Below are 18162 nucleotides of genomic sequence, written 5' to 3' on the forward strand. Positions count from 1 at the left end.
TTTAAATTTCAAATTTCAAATTCAAATCAAATATTGAATTTTTTAAGTAGAAAATTAAAATTAATTAAATACATTTCTATTTCAATTGAAAAAAAATTACCTAATTGAAAATTTGAATTGAAATACAAAAGAAAACATTGGAATTAATTTATTAAATTTTTTATTTTAATGAAAAATTAAAATTAATAAAATTTAAATTCAAATAATAATTCAAATTAATCAAATTTAAATTCAAATTAATAATCAAAAGTAAAAATTTTCCAATTTAAATTGTAAATTAAAGAAATTTATTAATTAAATTAAAAGTACAATATTAAAATTAATTAATTAAATAATTAATTCTGCAGAATTTAGCTAAAGAGAAATTTTTAAATCTGACTATTTTGCAAAGAAGGTTGTGTAAATTTTATTCCAGTTATAATTATCCAAAGACAAATAACGTAGACTAATTTTATTTTTTCTTATATTATAATAATTGTAATAATAGAAATAATTCAACTTTTCCCAGGTGGAAGAAAGTAGCACAAAATATTTTTTTTATCTTTTATTTTATTTTTTATTAATGAACAATTTACAAACGGGTAGAAATTGATTTTCGAGAGAAAGAGAGAAATTTTTTGTTCGCAGTAATTGGCAAAAATATTCCATTGAATTATCGAAAGCAAAAAAAAAAATTCTTTTAACACTCATTGAAAAAAAATTATAGCCAAAGGAAAATTGCAATTTCGTAAAAATAAATTTAAAAAATAATTTTTTTTTGGGCCTTTTTCGAAAAAAAAAATAAAAACCAAAAAAGTACCCTCTCATTTTTTTTTGAAAATCAAAAACAAAAACGAAATCTCAAACGGACATTGCCGGCAAATGATCCAAAGTATTAAAAAAAATCTAGTTTTTATTAATTGTAACAATAGAAAGATTTAAAAAAAAAGAGAAAAGGAATCAACGCAAAAAAAAATATATTTTTGTGACGTCAAGTTTTGTTTTGTAAAAAAAAAAAGAAAAAAATATCCCAAAGAATTTATTAAAAATTATATTATACAATAATTATGTGACATATGCGTTTTTTTTAAATTCATTTATTATAATATTAGTGAATAAATTAAATACGTTCCTTTAAAAAAAAAATAAATATATTCTGATTACTTTGTAATGCATATTGAGAAATAAAGCATATGTGATGAATATTAAATAATTTTTTTCTTCCAAAAGATTTAGAAATTTAAAAATGATCCTTTTTGGGCGAAAATGTTTTTTTTTCAATTAAATCGTCAATTGTCAATAGTCAATATTTCAATTCGAAAACTTGAATAAATATACGTAATTTTTTGTATTCGAAGAAATAAACAAAAAAATAAACAGACACTGATTACATTTTGCAATTCTACATATAAAGCAAGTGCAGAATATTAAAAATTGTGAGTTAATTTGAAAATTGATTAAAAATTTTTCGGAAATTTTAATAACGAAAAACACTCTACTGGGAATTGGACGAAATTTTTTTTTTTCGACAAAAATTCCATAAAAATAAAAGGTAAGTTTATTAATTTTTCTTTTTGGGATAATTAATTTTTTTCTCTGATTTTACGATTTTTTTTTTGAAAATATTTTTTTCCCTTTTTTTGAGGGGGAAGGAGGGATTCAAATATTTAAAGTTAACAAACTCTGAATTTAAAGAAATTTTTTTTTCAATAAGCAGATAAATTCAAAAATTATTCAAAATTCCAAAAAAATCAAAACTTTGGATTTTAATTTTTTTTTTTTGAAAAAAACACTATTGACATGGTAGTCGTTTTCTACTAAATAAAGGTCGAGGTTTTCAAATCTAACATCAGAAGAATCGAAAAAAAATGTTTATAACCAAATATTAAAAAAAAAATTTTTATTAAAATAAAATAAAAATTATTAAAAAAATTTTTTTGACTATTTTTTGACTTAAACGAGATTTTTTTGCAACTTTCATTCAATTTGAATCCATCTGTAGCCTTAAATTAAAAAAATAAAAAATATTAGACATTTAAAAAAATTTTTTGATTTTAAAAAAATATTAATTTTCAAAATTTCATTTATTTAAAATTCTATTGTCCTTGTATTCATTTTCGACTGAAATAAAGTCGGCGATTTCAAATTTAGCGTCAGAAAAATTTGAAAATAATAATAACAAAATATTAATTAATTATATAACGTAAAAATAAAGAAAAAACTTTTTAAACATTTTTCTACTCTAAATCGACTTTCTTTTTAATACCTTACAGTCAATTTGAGTCCTACTGTGGCCTCTAATTAAAAAAAAAATAATTTTAATTTAAAAAAAAATTTTTGATTCTAAAAATAATTTTTTTGATTTTCAAAATTTGAATTTTTTTTGTAATTTTACAGTCATGGTATTCATTTTCTACTAAAATAAGGTCTGTGATTTCAAATCTAATACCAGAATAATTGAAAAATAATAATAATAGTCAAATATTACAAAATTAATCATTATATAACTGAAATAAACAACTTTTTTTACATATTTTTCTAATTTAAATCAACTAAACGGGTATTTATTTGCACCTTACAGTTCATTAGAGTCCTATTGCGGTCCTAGATTCAATAAAACATATTTTAAAATTTTAAATAAAAATTTTGATTTTGAAGACAAAAAACTTGATTTTTAAAATCTGAATTTTTAAAAAATTTATTGTCATGGTATTCGTTTTTTACTAAAATTAGATTGTCGATTTCAAATGTAAAGTCCGAAAAATCCAAAAATCATAATAATAATCAAATATTAATAAAGTGAAAAAAATAAACAAAATGAACTATTTTTCAACTCTAAATTGACTAAACGAATTTTTTTGACACCTTACAGTCAATTTGAGTCCTACTGTGATCTGGAATTCAAAACACAAAAATTTCAATTTAAAAAAAAAATTTTTGATTTTTTTTGTAATTTTACTGTCATGTCATGGTATTCGTTTTCTACTAAAATAAGGTCTGTGATTTCAAATCTAATACCAGAAAAATCGAAAAATAATAATAATAGTCAAATATTAATAAATTAATAAAGTGAAAATAAAATAAACAAATTTTTGGCCAATTTTTCTACTCTAAACTGACTAAATGAATTTTATTTGACACCTTACAGGCAATTTAACTCCTACTGTGATCTTTAATTCAAAAAACAAAAATTTCAATTTTTAAAAAAAATTTTGATTTTCGAAATTTGAATTTTTTTTCGTAATTTGACTGTCATGGTATTCGTTTTCTACTAAAATAAGGTGTGTGATTTCAAATCTAATATCAGAAAACTCGAAAAATAATAATAATAGTCAAATATTAACAAATTGATAATTCTACAACAAAAATAAACAATTTTTTGAACTTTTTTCTACTATAAATCAACTAAACGAGTTTTTATTTTCACCTTACAGTTAATTCGAGTACGACTGTGGTCTTAAATTAAAAAAATACATTTTAAATTTTAAAACAAAAATTTTGATTTTGAAAAAAAAAATAAGATTTTCAAAATTTGAATTTTTTTCTAAATTTCATTGTCATGGTAGTCGTTTTCAACTAAAATAAGGTCGATTATTTCAAATTTAACACTAGGATTTAAGAAAAATAACAATTTTTGCCACTGCGCAGTTGTCGGATTCTACACTCTAGTCCAATATGCGCAAGAAACGGTTTTTTCGCTTCTGCGCAAGTCGACGCATGCGCAGAACCTTCTGGTCTACTCCGATCATGCGCACAAGCGTTTTTCGCCTCCCAGGCGTCGGATTCCATTTTTTTTTGCTAAAAACTAGTCTTTTATTTCCTATTGTACAATAAATCGGAGCTAAATTAATATTTTTACGTTTCTACAAAATGAAGTAAATCCAAATGTCGTGAAAATGATTCATTTCCGAAAAAAATGTACCAAAATACTAATGGAATCTTTTTTTCAACAGGAACATAACCTCAAAAAAAGAAAATTCGAGGTTCATCACGGAGAAAAGGGTAAAAAATGGACGTCGGAAATTTTACCAGCCCTCTACAGGCGGTACAGACAATTGCGATATTCACCTATTTGAACACTCTTAGCGATTTTTTGTTTGTTGGAAACTTTCTGAACGAGACAAATCAGTATCAGCCGATACCGATCGTAAATTCCCTGTTCAATTATCTTTTGGACGACTATCAAGAGGACAGACTGAGCCAAATATCCCTGCAATTTTTGGACGAAAGAACAAAAATATTCGCCATCAAAAATTACAGAAAGTACAATTATTCCACTGTGGACTACAATGAAAATCGTACGGCAATTATTCGACTTCGCAAAGAATTCCTAGCTCGTAAATTAATCGAAGGGACGGATTTGTACGGAGCTGGGGAAAACGAAATCCTGGACGAGGCATTCATTGACGCTCTCTTCAGGCACTTGGTCGCCACTCTTGTTTTTGAAAAGTACACAAATATTCAAGGATTCCTGATCGAGATTGTCCGTGAGTCGACAAATGTGGAAATTAAAGATTTGTACGAACAGATTTACAGGAAATTGGCCAAGGAGGTATTTGTAGCTGAAAATGGCTACGAATCGAAGTTGGAGATTTTTGCCATCAGGGTAATTATCCAGGAGTTTATTAAACCACTGTTTCCGCAATCGACCAGGGGGAGTAGTTTAGAATCGCTGGATTATATTTACGCTTCGGCTGGTTCCATGATTCTGCATTCGATGACAGCGAGCAAACTTTTTACGAATTTGGACTTTGGGGAAGTGGGAAAGTTGGTAAATGATGATGGCGATGGTAATATTGATGATGGTAATAAAACTGCTGCTGGTAATGATGCTACTGCTGATGGTAATGATGCTTCTGCTGATGGTAATGATGCTACTGCTACTGGTAAAGATGCTTCTGCTGATGGTCATGATACTGCTGCTGATGGTCATGATCCTGCTGCTAATGGTCACCATACTGCTGCTAATGGTCATGATACTGCTGCTAACAGTGATGATACCGCTGCTAATAGTGATGATACCGATGACGATGATGACCAAGAAGACGACGACGACAAATTCTACGATTACGTATCAATGGGACACACTGTCGAACAAATGGTAATCGCCGGTAAACTCGAAAAAACCGCTCTCGCTATCTTTACGCTTCCAGCTCTCCTAAACCACGTCCACAATCAGCGCGAGATCCTAAAAAACGAAACACTAGAAAACATAGTAAAAAACTCAACTCTTGGCGCCACTGCCTACGAGGAGCTATTCACCTACCTACGGAGCAAATTCCAAAAAGTCGAGCAGGCCAAGAATGATGACTACCGTCTGCAGTATCAACTAGCTTTGATGAATTTCAAACATCGGACTGCAATGGCCAAGGAGATGATTAGAACCGAATGCCCATTTGTCAAGGAATCGTCTTTGGATCAAGAGGTCCTAAAGTATAAGAACAATCCCGACGATTACAAATGCAGGACTGCGAGCAAAGGAAAGGAGGAGGTGAAAACCTTAGACGACATAAATCGTCTTTATCAGGAGCAGGTTAATAAGATTGCGGACAGATACTTGACCTACGAGAGGGAATCGATTAGGGAGATTTTTGGGTCTGAGGTTATTAGGAGTGTCGACGATAGTAGAGTGAGAATCACCAGCGGTTTATTTCGATACTTTGTTGATGATTTTGATGTCTACGAAAGTCCGCTACTTAGGGACGCGGACGATATGTTCAGGTTCCACTTCAAGGGGAGTGGAAAGTCCGTTTACTACGCGATCCTAAGGAAGGACAATGATTTGACGATTATTCAGGAGGATACGACGATTTCTGGTTGTTCTGGGTCTTCTGATGACTGGATGACGTCTCCTAATAAAACCGCAAATGGTATTTCGACGTCTCCTAATAAATCCGCAATTGGTGTTTCGACGTCTCCTAATAAATCCGCTAATGGTGGTTCGACGTCTCCCAATAAATCCGCCACCCTGTTGAAATCTCCAAAAACCTCGATAATCCGCTGCAATCCCAAAGAATTTCGTCAAAAATTAGGCCTCCTACCGTCGCAAAAGTTTCAGGACAACTACTTCCCAAACTTAAAGAAGAGCGAGGACGAAAAGTTCGACACGTTCCTATGGCGAATCGCGACGAGAAGAGCGACGAATTTCAACAATAGTATCCTGAACGAAGGCTATGACCAGACCCGCAAGGAATGGTGGAAGGAATTCGGTCTCTCCCTAATACCTTTCTACACCTGTGGTCGTGGAATCCGAAACCATAATTACGAGGAGGCGGCAAGATCCTGCACAATAGATCTCCTATTCGCTCTTCCCCTGATCGGAGAGGTTGGATACCTAGCCACGAAACTAACCACAGCGGTTACTAGAAGCGTCATCTATTCCGCTGGAACGACACTTGGGTCCCTGACGCTAAGGACCACCATGAGGGAAATTCTAGCGAAACTAGGCAGTGTGGCCCTGACGGAAGCGGAATATGTCACGGCCCTCTTCACCAAGGAGACTTTCCAGAATCTAGGTGTGTCCTTCCTTCGCTACCTAGATCCGGGTTTTGAACTCGCTTTCACACTTGGGAAAGGGGGTCTGAGGGCAATTAGCACCGTGGTCAATAAGTTGAAAGGTTACACCAAATCCGTAGGTTCTATCCAAAGGGCGCTAGAGGCCCAAGCTACGGTATCGAAAAGTCTGCTAAAAGTCGATCGGTACCTGGAAAAGGACATAGTGGTTAATTCCTATTCCTCAAAAGTGTCCGGTTATGGCTATAGGAGTCTTCAACTACAGGACCAAGTGGTTCAGTTTCGGAGTATCGACGAATATGGGGACGTAATTCCGGTCGTGGTTAACCGAGACCGGACTGGACTCACCTACCGGGCGGTGAACACCGAAACTGGGAGGATAAAACCTAAGGTCCTACATCTCCAGGGCGAGAATCCGAGAAACTATCGTCAGGCTTCGCCACAAGGTTTGGGTCTGAAGAGTTTTCATGACAGCGCCAAGTGTCTGAATAGCAGACTCAAGAGGTCGCCGATTCAGTGTCTAAGAAGTGTTCTAAGGGCCAATCGCCGGGCCGTGGAACGACAGGCCGTGGACTACACCCGACAAAACTCGCTTATTCCCTCTGATCAAGTTCACTCGAGGCTGAGAAAATTCGCCTTTCCGGACACTGGGGACTTCGAACTAAATTTCGTCAAGGACTGGAGCAAACTCCAAAAACAGGGTAAGGTTACCTTACCAGACTGGAGCAAACAATACGAACTGGCCGATGCTGCCTTATTTGAAAAACTCCGCTATTCGGATACTGTCGACACTAGCCAGTTGACCCTCCCCGAAGCCATCGAAAGACTAAAAACCCTAAATCCCCAATCGGATAGTCTATCAAACAACGCCGATTTCATCCGAAGACTATTCCTCGCCGACAAGGCCTACGAATCCGTAACTCTCGAGGACTATTTCGCCCTTCGTGAATACATGGGCAGTGGTTACAAACGAATCGGCGTCGATTCACCCGAAGCCCGACAAATGCGTGCCGCATTCTATCGTCTGGCAATCCGTCAGTCTGACGATCCACTCGAGGAGTACGCAAAAACCCTCTTCCGTGGCGAAACCAGACCGGCCGATATCGTCGAAAAATTATTCTTCTCCGGCAAAACGGAATTAGAGCTCAATCGTTTCACCTCAACCTCAACGAATCACTACATAGCCTACATGTTCCAATTCCACGGACGTCGGCGGGGAATCAACATTTTCTACGAAATGAAATTCAACGAACCATTCCCAAGGGCCAAGGTGGTGAATATCGTGAAAAGTACACACGAATCGGAGACCGTCCTCCTTCCGGGTAGTAAATTCCACATCGACGATGTTAAGAAAGTATCTGTCGATGGTCAAGAGGGCCTCGAGGTAAAACTCACTTTCAAACATGACGCTCTCAAAAAACACGAGTGGTACAAAAATATAATGGACGAACTGGAGAAATTGAAGGAGGGAGTCGTGCCCTACGAGAAGGATCCATCTGATTTAGGTGACTTGGAGTATTATAGCGATAGAGAATAGAAAAAACAGTCTGTACACTAATCGTTTTATCATACAAATACGCAACACATTTTTTTAATTCATTCCTAAAATATTTGCCCATCAATACACTATCAAGATAATGTAATCTCAACCAGATGTCATTAAATAATATTTCATAATACATGTTTTTGACTAAAGCAAACAATTCTCTTGAAAGGAATTAATCGACAAGTGTAAATTTCAATCCATAAATTCCAAAAGAACAAAAGTTCCTTTTTCAATTAGCTATTGTCAATTAGAAATCAGCTAATTCAGCTTCGCCTCGTTTCAAAAGGAAAAAATTGTTTGTTTATGAACAATTAGCTATTTTCAATTACAAAATTAGATGATTTTCATTCAAACCTGCTAATTGTAGACCCAGGGAGATCGAATATATAAAGACTGGTTAATTTCAAAACAAACGAGAGTAAAAATTGGAAAACTGGTTTTGATATTTGAAAACCGGCGGGGAAAAGTAAAATGGACGTTGGGAATTTTACCACTCCCCTAAGGACGGTGCAGACAATTTCGATATTTACGTATTTGAATACCCTGAGTGATTTTTTGTTCTCTGGGAACTTTCTGAACGAGACGAATCAATATCAACCGATACCGATCGTAAACGCCCTGTACAATTATTTCTTGGACGACTATCAAGAGGACAGACTGAGCCAAATTTCTTTTCAATTTCTAGACGAAAGGAGGAAAAGATTCACCGAGAGAAATTACAGAAAGTACAATTATTCCACTGTGGACTACAATGAAAATCGTACGGCAATTATTCGACTTCGCAAAGAATACTTAGCTCGTAAATTAATCGAAGAGACGGATTTGTACGGAGCAAAAGAAAACGAGATTTTGGACGAGGCATTCATTGACGCCCTCTTCAGACACTTGGTCACCACCCTCGTTTTCGAAAAGTACACAAATATCTATGGATTCCTGATCGAAATTGTCCGGCAAACGGAAAGTGTGAATATAGAATCGTTACATGAGGGTATTATCCTCAAACTGTCCGAAGAGGTGTTTTTGTCCGAAAATGGAGTCGAGGGGAAATTGGAGGACCTGGTAATTTGGCACATTGTCCAGGAGTTTATATTCCCGTTGCTTCCGGAATACGACGGGGATGTTAATTTACTTTCGGTGGATTATGTCTACGCGCAGGCGGGAGCTGCTTTTCAGCTGTCGATCGAAACGCCGGGTTTCCTTCGAAATCCTCTAATGGAACACCTGGGGAAAATGTTTAAAAAGGAAACTGGAAGAAATGAGGAATTTCATCAGAACATTGCCTTGGGTCACGCGGTCGAACAATTGGTGGCAGCCGGACGTATGGAGAAGGCAGCTCTAGGTATTTTTGCCCTACCGGCCCTTCTTCGCTACGTCCTCAAAGAGCGGGAGAAGCTAAGAAATCAAACGACGGCTGATCTTTTGAATAATCCCACCCTGGTAGCTGAAATTTATGGAGAGTTCTTTGGGTACCTTCGGGAAACATTTACCAGAGTCGAGGAGGCGAAACTGAGGGACTATCGCTATCAGTTCCATTCCGCTTTGTCGAAATTCAAAAATAGGACAACAGTGGCAAGGGAGATGATTAGGAGTCAATGTCCATTAGTGAAGGAGGTGCATTTGGAGCAAGAGGTCCTGAGGTACAAGAATAATCCCGACGATTACGGGTGTGGGACCGAAGACTTGCAAGGAACGATCGAGACGAAACTGGAAGATTTGAATCGGATTTATCAGCAGAAGGTTAACGAAGTTGCGGAGAAATATCTGAACTATGAGAGGGAATCGATTAGCAACGCTTTTGGTGACCTTATTGGAGAAATCGACAATGGGAAGGTAGAAATCTCCAAGGGGTTGATTAGATACTTCGTGGATGGTTTCGATGTTTATGAGAGTCAGTTACTCAGGGAGGCGGACGATTTGTTTCGGTTCCACTACACTCGGAGTGGAAAGTCCGTTTACTACGCCATTCTGAGGAAGGACAACGATTTGAAGATTTTTCAGGAGGATACGACGATTTCTGACTGTTCGGGGTCTTCTGATGACTGGATGACGTCTCCCAATAAATCCGCTAATGGTGATTCGACGTCTCCTGATAAATCCGCCAATGGGGGTTCAACGTCTTCTAATAAATCCGCAATTGGTGGTTTGATGTCTCCTAATAAATCCGCAATTGGTGGTTCGACGTCTCCTAGTAATTCCACAAAAAATGGTCATTCGACGTCTGCTAATAGTCGTTTGACGTCTCCTAATAAATCCGCTAATGGTGATTCGACGTCTTCTAATAAATCCACAACCGGTGAATCGACGTCTCCTAATAATCCCGCAATTGGTGATTCGACGTCTCCCAATAAATCCGAATCCTCTAAAATCATCAAAAATAGCATTGTCCACTGCAACCCGGACGTCCTCCGCGAAAAGCTAAACCTACAATCCTGGCAAAAGTTCCAAGACAACTTCTTCCCAACACTAAAGAAGCAAAGGGACGAGAGTTTCGACACATTCCTGACGCGAATCGCTAAGGAAAGGACCAGCAACTTCAATAAAACCCTCGCTGCCGAGGGCTACGACCAAACACGAAAGGAATGGTGGAAGGACTTTGGCCTATCGCTAATTCCATTCTACACCTGTAGCCAAGCAATTATAACCGAAAATTTCGACCAAGCGAAATTCGCCTGCTCTGTGGACGTCCTACTCGCTCTCCCTCTGGTTGGGGAAATAGGGTATCTAGCCACGAAATTAACGACAGCTTTCACTAGAAGCGTCATCTTCTCTGCAGGAACGACTCTTGGGTCCCTAGGCCTAAGGACGACCATGAGGGAAATTCTGACGAAACTAGGCAGTGTTGCCCTGACGGAAGCGGAACATTTCACGGCCCTCTTCAGCAGGGAGACTATCAAGGAACTTGGTGTGTCCCTCCTTCGTTACCTGGATCCGGGATTCGAACTTATTTACACAATTGGAAAAGGGGGTTTAAGGATCCTTAAGAAACTAATCGGTAAAATCACTTCTCCAATTTCTACCAAGGTTTTCGAAAACTTGGCGAAAACCGAAAAGAGGTTATCGAACCCGTTCCTTAAGGTCGACAAATTCCTCGGGAAGGACATAGTGGTAAATTCCTATTCCTCCAGATTTTCTGGTTATGGCTATAGGAGTCTCCACCAGCAGGACCAAATTATCCACTTCCGGAAGGTCAACGAATACCGGGAGGTAATTCCAGTGGTGGTGAACCAACAAGAGTCGGGAACGTTCAAGGCCATAAATCCCGAAACGGGTCATGTAAAACCGAAAGTCCTGCATTCACTAGACGGGGATTTTTCGCGAATTCGAAATACAGATTCTTCCACATTCATGAGTTTTCGCCTGAAGAGTTTTCACGACTCCGAAATGTGTCTCCCCCGCCGTAGAAGATCACCGAAGAAATTCCTCTGCTTGCGAAACATTTTACGCGACCGAAGGAAAATTGTCGAGAGCGCGGCTGTGGATTTCGCCCGTCAGCACATCGAATTAGCCGAAATCGACGTACGGGACCAATTGAAAAAATTCGTCTTCCCTGGCGATGGGAAACTACAACTGAAATTCGTCACCGATTGGCGGGACATGTTGCGAAATGGCGAAAAAACTAAACTACCCGCTTGGAGTAAACAATACGAAATCCATGATCCGGAGACTTTCGAAAAATTACGCTACGCCGACAAAATGGACGTTTGGTCAATATCCAAGTTCGAAGCCACGCAGAGAATGAACAAACTATATCCCCCAAATCCAGAGAATCAATTATCAGCCGCCGCACAAGCGCCATTCATCACAAAATTCTTCCAATCCGACAAGGCCTTTGAATCCGTAACATTCGAGGACTATTTCGCCTTAAAAAACTACATGGGCAATGGTTATCGAAGAATTGGTCGCAATACAATCGAGGCAAAACATATGCGTGAAGCACTCTATCGTCTCGCGATACGACAATCCGACGATCCAATTGAAGAATACGCAAAATTTCTCTATCGTGGCGAATCACGATCACCGGAAATTGTGCAAAAATTATTTTTCTCCGGCAAAGAGGAAATTGAATTCAATCGTTTCACATCGGCATCGGCTAATCGACGTATAGCCAGTAAATTTCAATTCAACAACGAGCGTGATGTTGTGAGAATTATTTATGAAATGGAATTTTCCGAGCCATTCTTACGTGCTAAAGTTGAAAATGTCGTGAGTAATATGCTCGAGGAGGAAAGTGTTCTCCTACCAGGTAGTAGATTTCGCATTAAAGATGTGCAAGTTACGACAATGTTTGGAGAAAATATTCTCGAAGTGAAATTATCATTTAAACATGAAGAAATGCCAAAGTACATGTGGTACAAAAAAATAATGGACGAATTGGAGAATTTGAAGAAAAGTGGTCCAACCACTTACGATAATGATCCAATTTATCATGGTTCATCGAACTATCGAGATTTCCTCGATATTATTAAAAAAACAATGGGACAATAGATAATAATTAATAATTAATTAATAGTTAATTTTAGAGTAATAGTCAATTTTAGATTTATAATTAATTAATTAATGTAAATTATAAATAAATAATTTGAAATATATTTTTAGTCTTAATTTTTTTCCCCAAACTTTGTTATTGACATGACACTTGTGAAACGTTTGTTCTTTTAAAAAACAAAAGTGTATTCATTACAAAAAGAAAATTTATTGTAATTCACATATTTTATTCAAAAATTTTAATTTTAACAAAAAAAAAATCATAATTCTAATTTATAGTATTAAATTTTTTGTCAAACTTTTATGAAATAAACTATTTAATTGTAAATTTCTTGAAGCAAATAACACATATTTAAAATTCTAAATGTAATTATCATACAATATGTGTGGGCTTATAATACAGAACAAATAAATGATTTTTACTTGAAAAAAGTAAAGAATTATTCAAATAGATAAGAATTTCAATAAAATCTCTTCATACAAAATTATAAATATGGTGAGATTTTCAGTTTAATTTTACAATTGAATTTCGCAGCTTGTACGGAGTAAAAGAATTTTTTCCAAATTGACAAAAGGTACGATAATTAATTAATAGTTTCAATTAAGAGAAATTACAAAAAAAATTTGTTTAAAGAAAAAAAAAATTTTGCTGAAGAAAAACTCAAAGTTTATTTAATTAAAAATTTATCATCTTCACAGTTTTTGTGAAGCGAAAAAGCCGACAATATCGACGAAGAAACTGATAGATAGAAATAAAAAATTAAAAGAATAATTCCAAAACAATGGAGACGGGAAATTTCACAAGTCCTCTGCAAGCTGTGCAAATGGTATCAATGTTTACTTACTTAAACACTCTCAGCGATGTTTTATTTGTCGAGAATCTATTGAATGAAACAAATCAATATCAACCAATACCAGTAGTGAATGCTCTGTACAAATACTTCTTCAACTTGAAAAAAAATAAAATCGAAGAGATTGAATTTCGAAAACGACGTCTGGCTCGTAAATTAATAGAAGCCACCGATTTGTACGGGGCGAAAGAAAACGAGATTTTGGACGAGGCATTCCTTGACGCTCTCTACAGGCACTTGATAACTACTCTTGTTTTCGAAAAGTACGGAAATATTCAAGGATTCCTTCTCGACGTTGTCCGTCACTCGAGGGATCTTAGAATAAGTACGTTACAGGAAAAAATTATTACGAGACTTTCCGAGGAAGAATTTCAGAGTGAAAATGGTTTCAAATCACAATTAGACTTTCTGTCGATTTTTAAGATTTATCAAGACTTTATTCAACCTTTATTTCCGGTTGCTGGTAAAGACACTGATCTACTGTCCGTTGATTATATTTACGCACAAGCTGGAGCTGCTTTTCGATTGTCGACCAAAACAGAGTCCTTGATAGTACCGAGAAAGTACGAGCATGGCAAAAATGATGACTTTAATAGTTACGTCGTCGTGGGTCATGCAATTGAACATCTGGGAATTGCGAAGGAAATTGACGAAGCAGCTCTGCAAGTATTTTCCCTACCGGCCCTTTTTTACTACGTTACGAAAGAAGCGGAAAAATTGCAAGGAGAAACTACGGCGGCAATTGTCAACAATCCGAAACATGTGAGCAAAGCCCTTCGAATTCTCTTCTTCCACCTGAAGGAAACATTCGATCGAGTCGAAAAGGCCAGGAATGATGACTATCGATTCCAGTTTCATTCGGCACGGTCGAAATTCAAAAACCGGACGGCACTGGCAAGGGAGATGATCAGAACTGGATGTCCAATAGTGAAGGAGGAGAATTTGGAGCAAGAGGTCCTGAGGTACAAGAATAATCCCGAGGATTACGAGTGTAGGACCGAAGGCAAGACGCAAGGGACGATCGGGACGAAACTGGAGGATTTGAATCGGATTTATCAGCAGAAGGTTAACGAGGTTGCGGAGAAGTATCTGAAATACGAGACGGGATCGATAAGAGACGCTTTTGGAGAGGATCGTATTAGGTTCATAGACGCGAACGAGGTGGAAGTCTCGAGAGGTTTAGTTGTCAATGTCTACGACGGAACGAATGTAATCCAAACTCAGTTGATTAAGGAATCTGCGGATTTGTTCAGATTCTACTTTGTCAAGAATGATACGTCGATTTACTATGCCATTGTTAGGGAGGATGATAATCTGATGGTGATCCAGCAGGATGATGGTGTATCCGATGGTTGCAATGGTAAATCGATTCGTAATTCTGTAAAAACTGGTAATGATGTAGTAGACATAGTGGAGATCCAACATCTGCTAATCATCATTAATTAGTTCGTTCATATCTAATAATTTTTTGTCAATTACAGATTCGATGTCCAACAACACTTCCGGATCTGCTAGAACTGATGCCTTTCAACCCAGCATAGTTCACTGCAACCCAAACGATTTCCGTGAAAAATTAAATTTGCCACGCTTACAGAAGTTTCGTGACATCAATTTCCCAGACGTGAAGAAACACAAGCTGGAGAAATTCGACACATTTCTGACCCGAATCAGCAGGGAAAGATCGACCCTCTTCAACAAGAGTCTCGCAGACTATGGCTACGAACAAACAAAGAAGGAATGGTGGAAACAATTCGGACTATCCTTCGTTCCATTTTACAACTGTATTCATGGAATTCACTCTCGGAATATTGAGGAAACTGAAATAGCCTGCTCATTAGATGTCCTAATCGCTCTCCCCCTGGTTGGGGAAGTAGGGTATCTAGCAACGAAACTAACGACAGCTTTCACTAGAAGCGTCATCTATTCTGCAGGAACGACTCTTGGGTCCCTAGGCCTAAGAACGATCATGAGGGGAATTTTGGCGAAACTAGGCAGTGTGGGCCTAACGGAAGCGGAACATTTCACGGCCCTCCTCAACCAGCAAACATTCAGAAATCTAGGTCTGTCCTTCCTTCGCTACGTGGATCCGGGTTTCGAACTTATTTACACAATCGGCAAAGGGGGTCTAAGGGCAATTAGAAATCTGATCACTGGAGTTAGAGCATATTCCACTTCCCTCGAGGGCGTATTAACAGATTTGGTAGCCATCGAATCAAGAATGGAAAAATCGCTAAAAATAGTAGACACCAACTCAAATCTGAACGTATTTGTCAATTCTTTAAGCAACCCTGACGGTGGTTATGGTTTCAAGTTTATTCACCTCCCGAATGATGGAGTAGCCCAAATGAGAAAAGTTCAAAACTACGAGGGCGAATTCCCTGTTCTGTCTGTGAAGGAAGGGGATGAAATTACTTACAGACGGATCGATCCAAAAACAGGAAGACCGAACAAGATTGTAGAACTTGAAGACCAGCCTTTGCTCACCGATACCAGACATTTAACGTCCGAGTTTTATATCCAGAGTTTCCATGATACTCGCGAATGTTCTCGAACTCGATTCGTGAGATCTCCACTCGGACCCTTGTGTATAAGAAACATTTTACAAAACCAGCGACAATCGGTGGAGAAAGCAGCTTTGGAATTCGTCCAAGAACACCAGGAACTATCAGAAGACGTCGTACGAACCCAATTGAGAAAATTCGTCTTCCCCGGCGACGACGGTGATTTGCAATTAACCTTTGTCAAGGACTGGCTCGAACGAATCAAAAACGGACACTCGGATCTACCCCAGTGGAGCAAAAAGTACGAAATATCTAATTCTGACCTCTACCACCAACTTAGATACGCCGACTCTATGGACAAGGAAAGAATTCCAACTGCCGAAGTGATTAACCGATTTCAAGAATTCTATTCACCGTATTATGACTATGCGTCTTCGTCCATGCAAGCTCCTACGATGCAATCCTACGAACACTCCAGAGCCTATGAATCCGTAACTTTCGAAGATTTCCTCGCCATTCGCAGTTACATGGGCAATGGTTTTCGAAAAATCGGTCGAAATACAATCGAAGCACGACAAATGAGGGAAGCACTACTTCGACTCGCAGTCAGGCAAGCCGACGATCCGCTCAGGGCATATGCAACAACTCTATATCGTGGTGAAATTAGGCCAGTGGAAGCAGTCGAGAAACTATTTTTCAAAGGCGATGGAACAGTAAGACTAAATCGTTTTACATCCACATCATTGTGCAAGGAGGTTGCAATTAGATTTCAAATAGGGGCGTCTCATAATGTCAAAATTTTGTATGAGATGAATTTTTCCGAACCCTATCTAAGGGCAAATTTACAGAAAATCGTTGTCAGTAATTCGGAGATGGAGACGGTTCTTCTTCCGGGTAGTACATTTCGAATTGTAAGTGTTTCACCGGTAATGATATATGACAGGACTATTTTAAAGGTTAGATTGGAGTTTATTCATGAAGCACGTACAAAATCGGAGTGGCTGAAGGACATTATGGATCATTTGGAGAATTTGGGGAGAGACGGCGCTACTGAATACGAGTCTGATGTAGTTCAGAATCCCAACGCGGATTCTGCAGATTTTTTCCATAATCTCCCAGTACCGGAGTATAAAAATTAAGTTAACAAACTCATTTTCCATTGAAAACTTCTATCCTCTCTTCTAATCCAGAGATACTTTTTTCGAATAAAATAAATAAAAAAAACTTGTGTTGTTTTTCTTTTATGTATTTCCAACAGTGATGGATATAGTAGGTGCGATATAATCTAAAAAGTTTTGCAACTTGATGCAAATTGTGCTAAAAGTTGTGTTATTATGATTACATAACTTGGAGCAGAATTTTTAGAATATCACCAAATTAGATATAATAATTTTATTACGCAAAGCGTGACGATGGTCCTTGACCACTGAACGAACGATTTAGGAATTCACGCAACAATATTTTGTCTATCCTAACCGTACCACTAATTGTTTCATTTCCATATCTTATAATACCATCATTCTCCATACTGCAATTCATAGCTTACTGATGAAAGGTGATTAAATTAAGAAAGTAAAATATATATTAAAATATATTTATTAGATTCGACATGTGTGCATATTAGTACGGTCGACATTCAACTAAATAACCTCCCGTCTATATTCACGTTCAGTGCAGCCAACCATACATAGAAATAATTATATTGCCAACCTAGTATATTTTAATACTTACACTATCATGACTCACAAGCATCATTTAATCTAGCATTTTTACCAGATGTTCCACAACTTGCTGCGGCATTATTATGAGATATAAAGGAGCTATTTGATGCGTTTCCCTTGCAGAAACTTCAGAGTCGTTCCAGAATGAGCCAAAACGCAACGAAGACGCGACGCGTCCCAATGTTAATCAAATGGGAACGCGTCGCGTCTGCGTTTGCGTCAAGTCCATTCTGGAACCAACCTCAAGTGCCCTTGGATATCATGGACGTCGCATCAATGTTTCGGCAATGCTATCTTGGTTAAATGGTAGTACGCTGGTAAGCCAGACCATCCCTCGATACGGGACAAATATCAAGTACGAGCGATTGTAAAAACATGGAGGAGTACCTACGGGGTAATGGTTCGACTAAATTCATCACTGGTTCCAATCGATATATTGAAATAACTTTCTGTAATTATCAGTTTATATCGCAATTTTAAATTCTTTTTTGTTTCATGATTTTCTCTATTAGAATCGTGGGATGTGGATTTCAATCCACCCGCGCAATTCCCTTATTATGAAAACG

The 18162-nt window shown here is 37.1% G+C and overlaps 2 protein-coding genes across 2 annotated transcripts; both read left to right on the top strand.

Moving 5' to 3' along the window:
- The first annotated feature begins 1431 nt into the window (after positions 1-1431).
- On the top strand, positions 1432-8039 carry LOC122512613. The gene is made up of 2 exons (XM_043628543.1): positions 1432-1531; positions 3933-8039. Exon 2 carries the CDS (start codon positions 3989-3991, stop codon positions 8027-8029), a length of 4041 nt encoding a protein of 1346 aa, XP_043484478.1. The 5' UTR covers positions 1432-1531; positions 3933-3988; the 3' UTR covers positions 8030-8039.
- Positions 8040-13042: 5003 nt separating this feature from the next.
- LOC122512614 lies at positions 13043-17104 on the top strand. The gene is made up of 3 exons (XM_043628544.1): positions 13043-13098; positions 13223-14734; positions 14856-17104. Exons 2-3 carry the CDS (start codon positions 13306-13308, stop codon positions 17012-17014), a joined length of 3588 nt encoding a protein of 1195 aa, XP_043484479.1. The 5' UTR covers positions 13043-13098; positions 13223-13305; the 3' UTR covers positions 17015-17104.
- Positions 17105-18162: the final 1058 nt, after the last annotated feature.

Source organism: Leptopilina heterotoma, unplaced genomic scaffold (genome assembly GCF_015476425.1).
Source record: "Leptopilina heterotoma isolate Lh14 unplaced genomic scaffold, ASM1547642v1 Lhet_123, whole genome shotgun sequence".
Taxonomy (NCBI): domain Eukaryota; kingdom Metazoa; phylum Arthropoda; class Insecta; order Hymenoptera; family Figitidae; genus Leptopilina; species Leptopilina heterotoma.